The 17483-nt window shown below is 37.9% G+C and overlaps 1 protein-coding gene across 3 annotated transcripts in view; it reads right to left on the bottom strand.

Moving 5' to 3' along the window:
* Nucleotides 1-17483, bottom strand: part of HSDL2 (hydroxysteroid dehydrogenase like 2) — a 68096-nt gene that overhangs the window by 11904 nt on the left and 38709 nt on the right. The window contains exons 7-9 of one of the 3 annotated variants that reach the window (XM_036855990.1): nucleotides 11394-11588; nucleotides 9620-9691; nucleotides 916-1053 (exon numbers count right to left, since the gene is read on the bottom strand). In XM_036855990.1, the coding sequence (XP_036711885.1) occupies nucleotides 916-1053; nucleotides 9620-9691; nucleotides 11394-11588 (405 nt within the window). Of the gene's footprint in view, nucleotides 1-915; nucleotides 1066-9619; nucleotides 9692-11393; nucleotides 11589-17483 lie in introns of all 3 variants that reach the window. The other 2 variants (XM_036855989.1, XM_036855992.1) reach the window with 2 other exon arrangements.

Here is a 17483-nt window from a genome sequence, read left to right as displayed (position 1 = left end):
GAGTGATTGAAGCAATGGACCATGGGTTCTAAGAAAAGGAAGTAAAAACAGGAAGATGCAGATGGATTAAGATAAAATAGAGGTGACAAAGTATAAAGGAACTGATAATGTCAAAGTTTGCGTACAATGGGACTGTGGTAGCTAATTCTTAAAACTCTTGTTAACATGCATTAATACTAATGCATTTTTTTTTTGAGAAGAAAAATACTGAGAGGTTTTAAAAGCTGACTGCATTCAGAGTGACCTGAATAATATCAAAGATAAAAAATGGCAAGGGAGTTCCCTGGCAGTCCAGTGCTTAGGACTCGGCACTTTCACTGCTGTGGGCCCCGGTTCAATCCCTTGTCAGGGAAGTAAGATACCATAAGCCCGTGGTGCAGCCAAAAAACAGGCAAGGTGCACATGGTTGATAAATGACTGTATTATACTATCTGTCATGATCCATATACCCTTCTAAATAGGATTTTCTCTCAATTACATACACTAAGGAGTTACTTAACACTGGAAGTATCTGTAAGGAAATTTTATTTTACATATGTCCATATGCACTGATATTAACTTAAAAATACAAATCAGTAGAACAGAGAAGAACTACAAAAACAAGTAGAAAACAGGTCTATCACTTATATGTGGAAATACCAGTTTAAAACAAATAGATATAATTATGGGTCAACATATATGAACCCCATGGTAACCACAAATCAGAAACTTAACAGATGGACAAAAACCAAAAAGAAAAGAACACAAAAATACAAACCAGTAGTTATTTGCTACTCTTAAATGTCTACATTCTCGGGTAAGGGTCTGGATATAGCCAACTATTCCAGGTTATTACTACTGGAGGCTGATATACTTTCAAGGGAAATATCCTACTTTGTTTCACAAAAGCTCCAGATTACCAGAAGTAACCCTTACCTGAGAGTTCAAACTGATAGATTGCTTGAGTGGCTTTAACAACATCCTCACTGAGAGAGTCCTTAACAATTCTAAATGTTCCTTCCACAGCTCCAGAACGTGGTTTTGGTGATGGCTGCGCCTCCTCTTCTTTCAATTCTGGAAGAGCACCTATAAAATGTTATTGATATAAGTACCTTTAAAGCCTAGGCAATGTAAGGTCACACACAAAATTAATTAATTAGCAAACAGACTTGCTACCAGTTAGACCCATTTAACCAAAATGACCTTAAATACATTCAGTGGCATCTTAAAGCATAAGAGCATAAAGCAAACTGATGGAATAACAGCCAAACACGTCAGTTACGATTATAAATGTAAATGGTTTATACTCTTCAAGTAAAAGACCACCTCTCAGATTAGCTTTTAAAAAAAACCCACTAATTTATACAGTGTTTATAATAAACAGATTTAAACAACCTATTAGAGTTTTAGTGGTAACAATTAATCACTCCTTTATCATCGTCCCTGAGTTCCAAAACCAAATGAGAAAAGAAGACCGTGGAGTCAGAAAGATGGAGATCAGAATATCAACTGTGTAAATGAGTGGAAATGAATTGGCGACTGTAGCTTGAATCAACAGCCAAGTGAACTTCTCAATAACTTTACCTCTAAATTAAACATATTCACCTAGTCTTTTCATCCCTGGATTGAACCTGCCTCCTCCCATCAAGGAATGGAAATGCCTCTGTAAGTAAAGATCACATGAAAACTGAGGATAGTCTACTCTGAAAGAAAGAAGGCTCAAAAGGGTCTAAACCACACTAACTCGTTTCTTCTCCCAATCTCAATCAGATTGGTCCCTCCCACTAGATGAAGAGGTAGGTCAAACCATGTATTAGTCTCATGAAGGCCCCACTACCTAGAAACGCAAGGTCAGGGGAATAGAGGTTGCAACATTTTAAATTTTGTAGTCACTTAAACCATTGGCCATAACCATTCAGCATATGATGAGCCAGGGGAGATCTGCAGTGCATAGGACAGTTCGAATCCCATAGCATGAAGCTGTCCCCCAATACCAACCTCTGTGTCTTTATTCATCCTCCTGGAATTATTTGTGGGCAGTTTGGCTGCCCCCAGAAACAGCTGAGAATAATTTGTTATTTAAACTAACTCAAAGGACAATCTGTACTCTAGGCTGAAGATTAACTCTCCATCTATCTCCCAGCTCAAATTATACCCAGCCATCTTGTCCAATATAACTCACCAAAGGTTATTAAATAAAATCTAACTGACAGCATAAAGATACTCCAGAGTACAACATAACCAATTCAAAAGTATCCTAAATTTATTGAATATAAACTGCCTTCCATTATGATGTTTCCAGACACAAATAAACAGTAAAACCCTTCTCACAAAGTTCAGCAGATATTAAAGATGAAATACTTAAGATCCAATGGAGCAAAGAATATATTATTATTATGGTATTTTGAAGCCAGTTTAAAAATTCAGATATGTATTTCAATATTTAATGCTGACAGTGTAGTGAGGGAGGTACTCATATAATGCCAATATTTATAATTCTGGAAGGAAGTTTCATAGTATGTATCAGGAACCCTCCCATTGCCTGATTATCCACTTTTAGTGATCCACTATAAGAAAATCCTGTAACATTTATAAAATGAAACAATTATAAACCACTAAAATAAATATTATTCATGTGATACAATACTAAGTTGCCAATTTCAAAAATTTGTTTTTGAAGACCTGGATAATATTCACAATATAATGTTAAGTAAAACGAAGTATATACAATTAAATATAATATGATCCAATCAGGTAAAGTATATATTTGTGGATATGAATTTTAAGTTATATTTTCAAAAAATAAAAGAGACTGTAAAGAAATAAACCAAAATACAGACAGTATTTATACTTGGATGGTGGGTTACATGTGATTTAAAAAATTTTCTTTATGCTTTTCTGTACTAAGCTTTTCTATACAAATTAATTTAAAATGGTATCAAAATTGATTAAATTACATTACGAAATCTATTGGATGTGGCCAAAGTTATATTAAGGGGGTAAATGCACAGTCAAAATTATTTTATTATTTTTAAAGGAATAAAAATGAATATTAGCCTAACAAGCAAGAAAAGGAACAAAAACGTGTGACCTCAAAGAAAGCAGAGAAGAGAAAATAATAAAGCAAAAATTTTTCAAGTAATGAATCAATGGTTGCAGACTTTTGTGAATATATTAAAAATCACTTAACTACATACTTTAAAATGGTGAATTTTTGGTATATGTAAATTATACCTCAAAGCTGTTATAAAAAGAAATAATGAATCAGTAAAGAGAAAAGCAGTAGAATGAAAAATGAAATAAAATTTAAAATCTGGTTCTTTTGAGAAAAAACAATAAGATACAGTAAAATTGGGCAACTTTCTGGAAAATTTAATCAAAGAAAAAGGGAAAAAAAAAACTTTAAAAAGAGAAAAGGGATAAAATAAATATGAAAAATTTTAAATTATAAATGAATACTACATGTCAACCCTTAAATAAATTTTAAAACTTCAAATGGATAGTTCTGGTTTTTTTATTTTAGAAAAAGCCAATAATTGAATGACAAAATAAAAACATTTTCAAAGAGACAACTTCAGAAAAGACTCAAAAAACTTAGTAGGTGAGATATGTCAAACCTTCAAGGAAAAGAACATAGAAAAAGGAAGTTACCCAATTGACTGCCATACTCAAAATATAACAAAAAATAAAATATAGAAAATATATAATAAAAATGTAGACATTAATCTAAATAACTGATAAAAAAATCTTAACCAGCATCTAATACCTTACTTATGGGTAAAATCTAAAGATTTTCCCTTTAAAATTAAGAATAAAATAAGAATATCTAAAATAAATAGTTTCAATAAATATTTCCAAATTCTTCTGGAAGTTCGAGTCAGTATATTAAGATATATGCCAGAAATAATCCTGTAAGATACTATTATTATATGTAGACAGTAAGTTTGGGCATTTAGGAAATTCAAGATAATTACTCAATGATAATTACATCAACTAACATTTATAGGGGACTTACTATATAAATTTCACAATATGATGGACTATCTATTATACTTAATCCACATGATACTCACATAAGGAAAGTGAGAGCTGAGAAAACTGTTTCAGAGAGCTGAAGTGACTTGTCCAAGGTCACAGATTTAAGTGACAGGGACAGGACTTGTACCCAGATCTGTCTTATCCCAAAGTCTATGCTTTCAGTAACTGTCTCTCTATTAGAAACTATTAGAAGTCTAAAACAAGACAAAAACTCATGAAGGTGACCAGATATAAAATATAAAAAGTTAGTTTCCCCCTTCTTATTTATAATGTGTCTTGTTTCAGAAAGCATTTCAATATGTTTAATAAAATAAACACAATTCAAGATTAAAGTAAAAAGAAGTGAGTGAGGTTTTAAAATGGCAACTGGAATACTCAGTGACACACCTAAGGTTACATGGCAGTATGTGGCACAGCAGGAATTCCAACCCAGGCAGTCTGACTGGGTAATGCTTCCTCTACATTTTCTTCTATGTCTAACTATGTAATTTTATATAGCCAACATAAAGGCTGGGCAGAGAACCAAGACCTAAACTCAGCAGAACTGGACCAAGCAGAGGCTGCTAAAAGTGAGGAAAGCAAAGACACAGGCTTCCTTCAAGTTTCTGGAGGCAGGAAATATATAGGAATGTATTTGGTTTTAGTAGGTATAATACCAGACAGAACTAAGTTTGTCATATAATAACTGCTGGAACTCCTACTTCAGGTGATGTGTCTATTAATCAATATATCATCTTTATCATCTGAGACGCCAAGGAGATGGCAGCAAAAACTTCAGTGTAGCCTTTAAAGACACTTGCCAAGAGATAAACTGCATCATTTATCACCTGAAATATTTAGACATAGCATGATGACTCTGCACAAGAGAATAAAACTTTAGGAGACAACAGACAAACCAGTAATATATTTGAAAGGTACATTCAGTACACAACAAATATGGAAACTTTTGGGAAACAAATGAAACCAAGTTCCCCTAAAACAAGTTTACCAGGTTTATGATTAGTCTATCTAAAACTTTATTCCCTTTTTTTTAATGATATTTCTCTTTCTCAGTCAAGCAGTACTTTCTTTTTTCTTTTTTTAATTAATTTATTTTATTTATTTTATTTTTGGCTGCGTCGTTGGGTCTTTGTTGCTGTGCGCGGGCTTTTCTCTAGTTGCGGTGAGCAGGGGCTACTCTTTGTTGCGGTGCAGGGGCTTCTCATTGCAGTGGCTTCTCTTGTTGCAGAGCACGGGCTCTAGGCACGCAGGCTTCAGTAGTTGCAGCACACGGGCTCAGCAGTTGTGGCTCGTGGGCTCTAGAGCGCAGGCTCAGTAGTTGTGGCACATGGGTTTAGCTGCTCCTCGGCATGTGGGATGTTCCTGGACCAGGGCATGAACCTGTGTCCCCTGCATTGGCAGGCGGATTCTTAACCACTGTGCCACCAGGGAAGCCCCAAAACTTTATTCCCTTGCTTGTCTCCTCTGACCTTAGTGCCTTTCTTGTCCAGTCTGACCTCAATCCTATGCTAATTGAACACTAATCAACCAGAGTCAGATGACTAAAACTGCTGTTGTCAATAACATCATTGATGTACTAAAACTGCTGCTGTAGATTGCATCATTACTGTACAAACTCAGAGCAAGATGAATTAACAGGCCCCTGAGCCATGGACCACCTGGCCAGAGAATCATAAACCAGAGACATCATGACTCCCAAAACTATGATTAAGAAATGTCACAGAAATGTCACAAGAACTCCTTTACATGAAAACTAATATAAAACAAGGGCAGAAAGTCATATATAACTGGCTGAGATGAAAAAACAATAAAATAAAATGAAAAAGGAAATGGGAAACATGACAAACAAAAAGTATAATAGCAGAATTAAACATTAGGGGCAATATGGAAGAGAGATGAATGTGTCTAAAATCTTATCAGTAATACAGAGTACAAACTTGAAAAGGTCTCTCAGAATGCAGAAGAAAAGAACAAAAATATGGAAACAGTAACAAAAGATAGTGAAAACTACAGGGGAAAGGGACAGGGTAGCCAGACTAAGTGTTTCTGAGGGGAATCCAGAAAAACTGGAATAGAAGCAATTAAAACTATAACTAAAGAAAAAAAGAAAAAATAAACCGGAGGCTAAAAAAAAAGACTGAGTGAACTCCCTGTGTTGCAATGGGCAGGAAAAATCAATGAAGAGGGCTTCCCTGGTGGCCCAGTGGTTAAGAATCCGCCTGCCAATGCAGGGGACACGGGTTTGAGCCCTGGTCCGGGAAGATCCCACATGCCAAGGAGCAACTAAGCCCGTGCGCCACAACTACTGAGCCTGCGCTCTAGAGCCTGCAAACCACAACTACTGAGCCCGCGTGCCTAAAGTCCGTACTCTGCAACAAGAGAAGCCACCACAATGAGAAGCCCATGCACTGCAACGAAGAGTAGCCCCCACTCACCGCAACTAGAGAAAGCCCGTGCACAGCAATGAAGACCCAACACAGCCATAAATAAATAAATTTATTGAAAAAAATAATAATTACATATATGTTATACAAAACAAATACACAAAGCACGAATACCAGAAAAAGTACAAGGCTGTCAATATTTTCCTCCCCCTTTGGAAATGAGGGATACACATTGACCTCTGGGAGAGACACTGTGAAATCAACATACAATAGATCTGGATATGGATGTAAAAAATCACCTGAAAGAGTTAAGTTAGATCTCAGGTCAGAAATACTGAGCTACTACCTATATGAATATATTAATGTACCTACAGAAAATGTCAAGTAGAATTACAGTTGACTGAAACATCACTTCTCCACTTAATTTTTTGCACAGGGAAGAGAGGTTTTAGCCAAAGGAATTTGAGAATTCTGACCTCAAAGATGAGGGCATCCCGCCTGTAGAGATGGATATAGGGATTGCAGTCAATGCACCTGACATATTCTGATCCCAAAGACAAAAATCACTCCTATCAAAGCCCGATGTCAGTAAACATTTATCTTACATTCTGCTTATCTAACCCAGCTTATTCTGAGTCCATGGTCATGAAACAATCTTCTGACTATGATTCTGTTCTCTATGTCATTATGCCCAGAGGGAGAGAACGAGCTGCTCACAGCAACTCCATGTTTAGTCCATGAGATGGCAACTCCTCATTATAAAATAAATTGGATTACTGGGGGGAAAATATGCTAATACTTCAAGTATTCAGGAGTTAGGAAATTAAGTTTACTGGTTAAGGATATGGCCTTTAGAATCAGAAAAATACGTATTTAAATTCTGGCTCTGCCACCTGCCAGCTCTGTGATCTCCAATGTAAAATGAGGACAATGATACCTGCCTTGTAGGATTGTAAGTATTAAATGAGACAATGCATGCAAAGTACTTAGCACAGTGTTTGCCATATAGTAGGTGCCCAATAAATATTTGTTGAAAAACAACATGAATGTATGTGATTGATAAGTGGTTCTTATTATTTAAATTTGGTATTTAAATGAGCTTAGTTTATACGCATCTTCCTCTAAAACATAGATCCAATCTTAGGGTACTGGGCAAAAATCTGGATTTCGGACTTGCCTATCTTGAAGATAGACTCTTCTAGACTTTGATAAGCTCTCTGACTAACTTCTGCCATTCTGTATGAGGCCTTTTGAGGAAAAGATTGACAGCCTTGTTTTCTTTGTTTTTGTTTTTTTAAATTATTATTTATTATTTATTTATCTATTCATGGCTGTGTTGGGTCTTCGTTTCTGTGCGAGGGCTTTCTCTAGTTGTGGCAAGCGGGGGCCACTCTTCATCACGGTGCGTGGGCCTCTCACTATCGCGGCCTCTCTTGTTGTGGAGCACAGGCTCCAGACGCGCAGGCTCAGTAATTGTGGCTCACGGGCCCAGCCGCTCCGCGGCATGTGGGATCTTCCCAGACCAGGGCTTGAACCCGTGTCCCCTGCATTGGCAGGCAGATTCCCAACCACTGCGCCACCAGGGAAGCCCGACAGCCTTGTTTTAATACTCTGATATATCCATGTGGCAACCAAATCAAAGATCTAATTTTTAAAAACTTAAATTTTAAAAGGAGTTATCTCTAGGTGATGGGATTATGAGTGACCATTTTCCCTTCTATATTTTTCAAATTTTCTATAATACAAAAGAAAAGTTGCCTTTTTTGTTACTTAATTTTTTGAAATTGCCTCCAAAAATTCGGACAAAGAAAAGATAAAGATAGAAAAGATAAGATTAAGCTAGAAATAAAGTTTGTCACCGAAATGCATTGTGGTAAGGTTCTATAGGTTTCCTAAAGGTACAGAAGAAATGTTTTCCTAAACTTTCTAGCCTCCACCTAAAGAATCTATGGTCACTAAGGAGATTCACAGAGTCTATAATATAAAAATAAGGTAAGGGCCCAGAAGAAGCACTGCTATTCTTGTTAATAAACCATGAGAGAGGTCTTCCCTGGCGGTCCAGCAGTTAAGACACTGCACTCTCACTGTGGGGGGCATGGGTTCGATCCCTGGCAGGGGAACTAGGATCAGTGCAGCCAAAAAAAAATAAACCACAAGAGAAATTCTTCTCATGGGGTTTCACTGTAGAGTGTTTCTTCTGACATCTTTCAGTAAGTTAGTGGCATCGTGCCAGAACACAAAGATTAAAATGTAAACTCTGGACCAATTCAAGAAAGCTATTGTTTCTAAACTACAAAAACAAAACAAAGCAAAACCCAAACCTCCTTTGCAGGTAATTTCTCCCATAAAGTAGTCACACAGCACAAACTCTGAGAATGGTGTCAGATGTATTTTGATGTGACACATTTTTCCTCAAAATAAAGTATCAACACAAAACACCTAAAAACAATGCCAAGGAAAAGAAATAAAACCTTTAAAAAGGTGTATTTTAAAGACAACTTTTTTTTTAAATCAAATGAAAAGAATACATCAAAAACTTCTTACTGGTAGAAGGAAAAGACAACCTTCCCTGGTGGCACAGTGGTTGAGAATCTGCCTGCCAACTCAGGGGACACAGGTTTGAGCCCTGGTCCGGGAGGATCCCACATGCCGCGGAGCAACTGAGCCCGTGTGCCACGACTGTTGAGCCTGTGCTCTAGAGCCCGCGAGCCACAACTACTGAGCCCACATACCACAACTGCTGAAGCCTGCATGCCTGGAGCCCGTGCTCCGCAACGGGAGAAGCCACTGCAATGAGAAGCCCGTGCACCGCAACGAGGAGTGGCCCCCACTCGCCGCAACTGGAGAAAGCCTGAGCGCAGCAACATAGACCCAATGCAGCCAAAGATAAATAAAAATAAATAAATTTATAAAAAAAAAATTCTTTTCTAGAATTAACTAAGACATTACTTGTCTAGTTTAAATTACAAAATAGGGAATTCCCTGGCGGTCCAGTGGTTAGGACTTGGCACTTCCACTGCCAGGGGCCCAGGTTCTATCCCTGGTCAGGAAACTAAGATCCCACAAGCCTCATGGCACATCCAAAAAAAAAAAAAAAAGAAAAGAAGAAAAAGCTTAAAAGCAGAAGGCAGAAATGTTCAATTCTACATTTTGGAAGAAATACATAAGTTAGTAACTTTAACTTTATTTTCCTACAGAAAATATGGTCTACGTCTTACCATGTGTTTCCGGTTTCTTGGTAACTATAACTGGCTGTTCATCCAGGAAGAAATCTGGTAACAAAGGATGGCCTGAAAAGTTGACCCCAAAAATAATCAGGTTAATGTAACAACTTCAGTATATTAAGATTTTAACACCTGTTTAATAAACGTTACATTTTTATTTTATTGATCATTCTGGTGCTGTGGAAAAGACTCCCATGAGAAGTGTCAAACTATCTGACCTTCATTAAGCTAAAACACTTTTCCTGTAATCCAGTTATCCTCCTCGCCTTCAACAAATTTCATCTTTAAGATCCAACCAAAGAGTTGCCTGTTATGTTAAGCCCTTAACTGCTCTCCCAAGAGCTTTTGCCCCTTCTCACCTATCCATGAAACCCTTCTGTGCTACATCCCTCCAAAATGCTCTGGACTCATTTCCTACCTGGCGCCCCAGAAAGAAGGGGGTTCTTCATTAAGAAGAACTTGTTTCCCATCTCTGTCAATGTGTGTCTGTCTTTCCCTCTCAGAAGATTAAAAAAACTGGAGGGCAGGAATGCACCAGTCTTTGTTATATCCTAACACTTAATCATAATTCCATACTCATATTAAGTTCTCAACACTTGATAGGATTTTTAATTTAAATCAAATTTAAAATTTTGTGCACAGTGACATTGTGTCTTTAAAACCTAAAGTGATAATTACTTCAGTACTTATATAAATATTAACTACTGAGTACTATGATTGTACCATAAGCCAGGTACCGTGCCCAGCACATTATATACATTATTGCATTTAGTTCTCACAAAAATCCTGTGTAGAAATTATCCTTCCCTGATTTTAACCAATAAGGAAAGTGAGGCTCAGAGAAAACAGGTGACATGCCTAAGGCCGCCCAGCTAGTGAGCAGCTGAGCAGAAATGGGAACTGGGTTATCTCCTCCCAAACTCCACTTGTTCCTAATCACTATACAATATTGCTTCCCTCACAGGATTGCTATGAAGGCTAAACAGATACTGTATATAAAAGTGTTTTTTAAAACTGCAAAGAGCTATTTAATTCAATTCAGTTCAAACTGAAGAGACAGGGATGATACAAATAGAAACGTGGTTTCTGTCACCTAGAAGCTCAACCTAATGAATAATACTTAAAATACACTTTTGCACAAATAAATACGACTCCCATTTGGGGCTATATTGTCTATTATATAGTATACTTTATACGTAAAGTAAAAATGCATTATCATCACCATCATCACCTACAGTTACAACAGTAAGAATTATTTTTGAACAAGGGGCCTTCTGAGAACTTCTCAAATACCCCCTGTACATGGGGTAGACCCTGTTCATTCACCTTCACCATTCATCATGAAGTTACTCTCAGACTGCACTTAAGAGACAACATTTGGAAAGCCCATAATCTTAAAAAGTTTTTGTAAAAAACTCACCACTGTATCATCTGTTACCATATCCTTGAAGGAAATCTTTACTGTGTGATTTTAAGGCCAACTTTAAAAACTAATTTTCATTTTTGGTTTCAAGATTTGGAAATGGTTAGAAGCTGATGTGACCTTCTCTATCTGTGCATCACTTAAAAAGCCTTCAACTCACTTCTATTTTCCCTTTCTCTTTTTTTCCAGTTGTGTTGGTCTGGGTTTTTCCTTTCACTAGGAGGACAGCTTTTAAAGGAGCATATTAATTTTATAATCACATAAACATGCACGCAAAACAGATGTATGTCCATTGCAGAAAATGTGGAAAAACACATCACCACTTTTGAAAACTATATGCATTACCTGGTGTAATGGCATAGACATCAAAATTTTTTATTCCTTCTTCTTTTAAGATATTTTCATCAATAATAAAGTTGCCAGTAAAACTTTTTGGCTTTTTGAAAATGCAATATGCAGCATCTGCAATGATATCAACTTTTCTACATTGGCTTTCGATACCAGATCCTCCCAGCATATCCATAGCAGCAGTGTGTATGGCTGTAGAGAAAACAAACATACACATACGTAATTCTAAATCGAGCAATAGGACTATGGGAGTAACAAGCAAGACAACTAATCTCTTTATAACTCAGGTGATAACAAAAAGGTCCAGAGAGCTTAAAGGATTTGCCAAATGTTTTACTGACATAACTGGGTAGACAACACATGTTCCTTGCTCTACACAACACTGCCTTATACAGTACTCCTTCATGAGACTCATGGCAAAATTCAATTAGATTTCTGATTAAGAATGCTCAAAGAATTTGCATACCATTCTTGAGAGACAAGAAAGCCAGTGAGGAATAACAGCAAGAGCACTGAGCTGTAAATCAGATGACTGACATTTTTATGCCAACTATGCCGTGACTTTCGGCAAGCTACTTTAACATCTTTCGGCCTCAGTTTCCTGTCTCTAAAATATGGAGCTCCTTTCCTAAGCTTATTTTCTCTTTTTCCTCTACTAGAATATAGAGACAGTTTTTCTTGTTCATCACTGTATCCCTAGTGCCTAAAACAATGACAAATATACCATAAACATTCAATAGATACTGGCTGGACATGGGGGTCCCTTTTAAGTTCAGATACTACTTTCATTTATGAAATACTAGAAAATAAAGAGAATTAAAAGGAAGAAATTTTTTTTTTTGGCCACACCCTGCGGCATGCCAGATCTCAGTTCCCCGACCAGGGATCAAACCTGTACCCCCTCCAGTGGAAGCGTGGAGTCTTAACCACTGGACCGCCAGGGAAGTCCCAAGGAAGAATTTTAAAATTATCTATAATCTCCCTGCCCAGAGATAATTACCTTTTTTTTAAATAAATTTATTTATTTATTTGGTTTTAGTTTTGGCTGTGTTGGGTCTTCATTGCTATGTGCAGGCTTTCTCTAGTTGCGGCGAGCAGGGGCTACTCTTCATTGCGGTGCGTGGGCTTCTTATTGTGGTGGCTTCTCTTGTTGAGGAGCACAGGCTCCAGGCGAGCCAGCTTCAGTAGTTGTGGCACACGGGCTCAGTAGTTGTGGCTCGTGGGCTCTAGAGCGCAGGCTCAGTAGTTGTGGTGCACGGGCTTAGTTGCTCTGTGGCATGTGGGATCTTCCTGGACTGGGGCTTGAACCCGTGTCCCCTGCACTGGCAGGCAGATTCTTAACCACTGCACCACCAGGGAAGCCCCTAATTTTTAAATTATATGTTTTTTATGAAGTAACTTGAAACTCTACCATTAATACTACATTATTAATTACACATTGTCACAGTTGTAAATAGTAACAACTCAATTTACATACGTATTTTAGCTTACATTTAAAGCAATGAAAGTCAATTTGTTCAAATGTACTTTAGGTGTCCGAGTTTCCAGTAGTTTAGATAAACTCTCCATTCCACTATTAAACCATATTGAAATCATTACATACTGGAATAACTTACACAATTCAGTCCACAAGATGAAAAGTTTATAGCTTTTAAGAGCCACTGACCCTTTTAACTCATTCAAGAAATAGTTATTGAGCCTTACAAAAAAGCCAGGCACTATTGGAGGTACTGGGGACAGATGAGTGGACAAAACAGACAAAAAGTCCCGACTTTCATGGCAATTACATCCTAGCACACATCGCTCTTTCAAAGAGTGCACATTAACTTGGGGAATTTCCTAATAGCATTGAATTAGAAGATACTTCTCCATATTGTAACTAAAATGCCTTTACTAGGAATAATTTTTTTTACTTTACCAATAGCTCAAGAGCTCTGGCCTCACTCTTGACGTGGTACCTTACTAATAAAAAATAGCAGGAACTTCCTTGGTAGCGCAGTGGTTAAGAATCCGCCTGCCAATGCAGGGGACACGGGTTCGATCCCTGGTCCGGGAAGATCCCACATGTCGCTGAGCAACTAAGCCCATGCACCACAACTACTGAGCCCGTGCTCTAGAGCACACGAGCCACAACTACTGACCCCGCATGCCACAACTACTGAAGCCCGTGCACCTGGAGCTTGTGCTCTGCAACAAGAGAAGCCACCACATGAGAAGCCCACGCACCACGACAAAGAGTAGCCCCCTGCTCGCAGCAACTAGAGAAAGCCCGCGCGCAGCAACGAAGACCCAACTCAGCCAAAAAAAAAAAAAAAAAAAGCTAACATTTATTATGTGTGTCCTGTGCTGGGCATGCTGCTACATACTCTACGTACATTATCTGAATGAATTCCATGAAGTATGTACTATTGTTATCCTCATTTTACAGATGACAGTACTCAGGCACAGAGGGGTTAAGGAACTTGTCCAAGGTTACAGGACCTAGAATTCAAACACGTGGCAGCTTTACTCCAGAGCCAGGCTCTTAGCCACCATGTGACTAATGGGCATACTTTGTTAACCAACAGTTTTGAGTTCAGTTATCATCTTACTCCCATAAACTGCAGAATTTTTCTGTAAATATTTCAATATAGTCTACAATGACTATAGGTATACATACACACTCCAGTCTCACTGTAGACTATATGAATGGCATGCAAATTCTTAAAAATTATTAATTAAGAATATGTCATGTAAGTACATACATGTCATGCATGTGTGTGTGCATCCATACACACACACACAATGTAAGAACAAGGAATGGTATTCCCAAACAACCTACTGTTACTTTAATGACCTTTCTACGGAAGATACAAAGAAGGCACAAATAAACCCCCCAAATCAGGAAGTGAGCCAAATAGTTATTCCCAACAAAGTTTCTACGATGTGAACAGGCCAACCCAACAGGTTATAAAACTGACCATAAAAACAGATTAACAACATGATCAATCAAGTCAAATTCCCTGATGATTTCTGGCAAAAAAAAAATATATATTCAAGATTTGTAATACACCCTGGATCACAAGAATCCTAAAAGTAGCCCTAAAACTTAAGTCTTATTAACGAATAATTGGAAAAGTATCTGCTACCTTTTGAGTGGTTCTCCTGATTACAGCTTGTTTTTTTTTTTTTTAAAGATTTTTTTGATGAGGACCATTTTTTTAAAGTCTTTATTGAATTTGTTACAATATTGCTTCTGTTTTATGTTTTGGTTTTTTGGCCACGAGGCATGTGGGAATCTTAGCACCCCGACCAGGGATCAAACCTGCACCCCCTGCACTGGAAGGCCAAGTCTTAACCACTGGACTGCCACGGAAGTCCCTGATTACAGCTCGTTGTATGTGAATAAATTTCTTTATGTTTTCTAAGTACAAGAAATAATTATGGCTTTTCGTTTTTTTAAAATTTATACGTATCCTCTCTACTTTATTCCCCTTAATTCAGTCTCCTCATTTGTAAAGTGTGGATAATAGCAATAATCTCACTGATCCACTGGGAAGGTCGGATGGGAGACCACAGGTAAAAACAAATACCATATGATTTCACTCATATGTGCAATACAAAAAACAAGCAAACAACAAAATAAGTGAGCAAATCAAACCAAATAAAAACAAACACGTAGACACTGAGAACAAAGTAGGGGTTATCATAGGGGAGGGAGAAATGGGTAAAGGGGAATCAACTGTATGGTGATGGATGGAAACTAAATTTTTGGTGGTGAGAACACTGTAGTGTATACAGAAGTAGAAATATAATGTTTTTATACAGGAAACTTGTATAATGTTATAAACCAATGTTACCTCAATAAAATATAAATTAAAAACAAACAAACACATTAAGCCTCTTGGCTTTTGGGAGGGATCCGATAAATTTTTTTTTTTAATCAGTCATCAATTTTATACACATCAGTGTATACATGTCAATCCCAATCGCCCAATTCAGCACACCACCATCCCCACCCCACCGCAGTTTTCCCCCCTTGGTGTCCATACGTTTGTTCTCTACATCTGTGTCTCAACTTCTGCCCTGCAAACCAGCTCATCTGTACCATTTTTCTAGGTTCCACATACATGCGTTAATATACGATATTTGTTTTTCTCTTTCTGACTTACTTCACTCTGTATGACAGTCTCTAGATGAATCCACGTCTCAACAAATGACTCAATTTCGTTCCTTTTTATGGCTGAGTAATATTCCATTGTATATATGTGCCACATCTTCTTTATCCATTCGTCTGTCGATGGGCATTTAGGTTGCTTCCATGACCTGGCTATTGTAAACAGTGCTGCGATGAACATTGGGGTGTATGTGTCTTTTTGAATTACGGTTTTCTCTGGGTATATGCCCAGTAGTGGGATTGCTGGATCATATGGTAATTCTATTTTTAGTTTTTTAAGGAACCTCCATATTGTTCTCCATAGTGGCTGTATCAACTTACATTCCCACCAACAGTGCAAGAGGGTTCCCTTTTCTCCACACCCTCTCCAGCATCTGTTGTTTGTAGATTTTCTGATGATGCCCATTCTAACTGGTGTGAGGTGATACCTCATTGTAGTTTTGATTTGCATTTCTCTATTTTCTTTTTTTAAGTATTTTATTGTGGAGATAAATATATATTTTAACCATTTTTAACCACATGTATATACATTTTAACCATTCTTTTTGATGGCTTGGGTGCATTTTATTGGTTTTCAGGTTAACCTTTTTTTTTAAACATTTGGCTTAACTAGCCAAGAGTTTTGTTTTTAATTGATTTTTTTTTTTTTTTTAATTTTTGCCTGTGTTGGATCTTCGTTGTGGCATGCGGGATATTTCGTTGCGGTGTGCGAACTTCTCTCCACTTGCTGTGTGTGGGCTTCTCTCTACTTGTGGTGTGCAGGCTTCTCTCTAGTTGCAGCATGCGGGTTTTCTCTCTCTCGTTGTGGCACACGGGCTCCAGAGCACATGGGCTCTGTAGGTGAGGAGTGCAGGCTCAGTAGTTGTGGTGCACGGGCTTAGCTGCACCGTGGCATGTGGGATCTTAGTTCCCTGAGCAGGGACTAAACCCGCGTCCCCTGCACTGGAAGGCAGATTCTTTACCACTAGACCACCGGGGAAGTCCCAGATTAACGATTTTTAAGTGTACAGTTCTTTGGCATTAAGTACATTCACAATGTTGTGCCACTATTACCACCATTCATTCCCAGACTTTTCAAAATATCTTTTAAAAAATTTACTGGGTTGGCCAAAAAGTTCGTTCTGGTCTTTCCATAACATCTTAAATAAATTTGTTTATTATATTATAGACGTTTCAGGACTTCCCGGTGTTCCACCGCAATGAAAAAGATCCCATATGCCTCAACGAAGATCCCACATGCTGCATCTAAGACCAGACACAGCCAAAAAATAAAAATAAAGAAAATAAATTTTAAAAAATTATAGACGTTTCATGTGTTTAACATTTTATTTCGACTTCTGTATACACTATACTATGTTCACCATCAAAAGTTTACTTTCCATTCATCACCATATAGTTGATCCCCTTTACTTACTTCACCCTCCCCCTCCCCTTCCCCTCTGGTATCCACTACTCTGTTCTCTGTACCCACACACAAATGTACATTCTTTCTTTTCTTTTTAATAAATTTATTTATTTATTTATTTTTGGCTGTGTTGGGTCTTCGTTGCTGCATGCGGGCTTTCTCTAGTTGCGGCGAGCTGGGGCTACTCTTCATTGTGGTGCGCGGGCTTCTCATTGCGGTGGCTTCTCTCGCTGTGGAGCACCGGCTCTAGGCACGTGGGCTTCAGTACTTGTAGCATGCAGGCTCAGTAGTTGTGGCTCGCAGGCTCTAGAGAGCACAGGCTCAGTAGTTGTGGCGCACGGGTTTAGTAGCTCCGTGGCATGTGGGATCTTCCCGGACCAGGGCTCGAACCTGTGTCCCCTGCATTAGCAGGCAGATTCTTAACCACTGCACCACCAGGGAAGCCCCACACATACATTCTTGTATGTACTCACCAAACCAAAGATACCATTGATTATAAAGTGTACCACTGAGAGGGACTTCCCTG

The sequence above is a fragment of the Balaenoptera musculus genome, chromosome 6, assembly GCF_009873245.2.
Source record: "Balaenoptera musculus isolate JJ_BM4_2016_0621 chromosome 6, mBalMus1.pri.v3, whole genome shotgun sequence".
Classification (NCBI taxonomy): domain Eukaryota; kingdom Metazoa; phylum Chordata; class Mammalia; order Artiodactyla; family Balaenopteridae; genus Balaenoptera; species Balaenoptera musculus.
The sequence above is the reverse complement of the archived record's forward strand: the minus strand, read 5'-3'. Positions and strand labels throughout refer to the sequence as shown.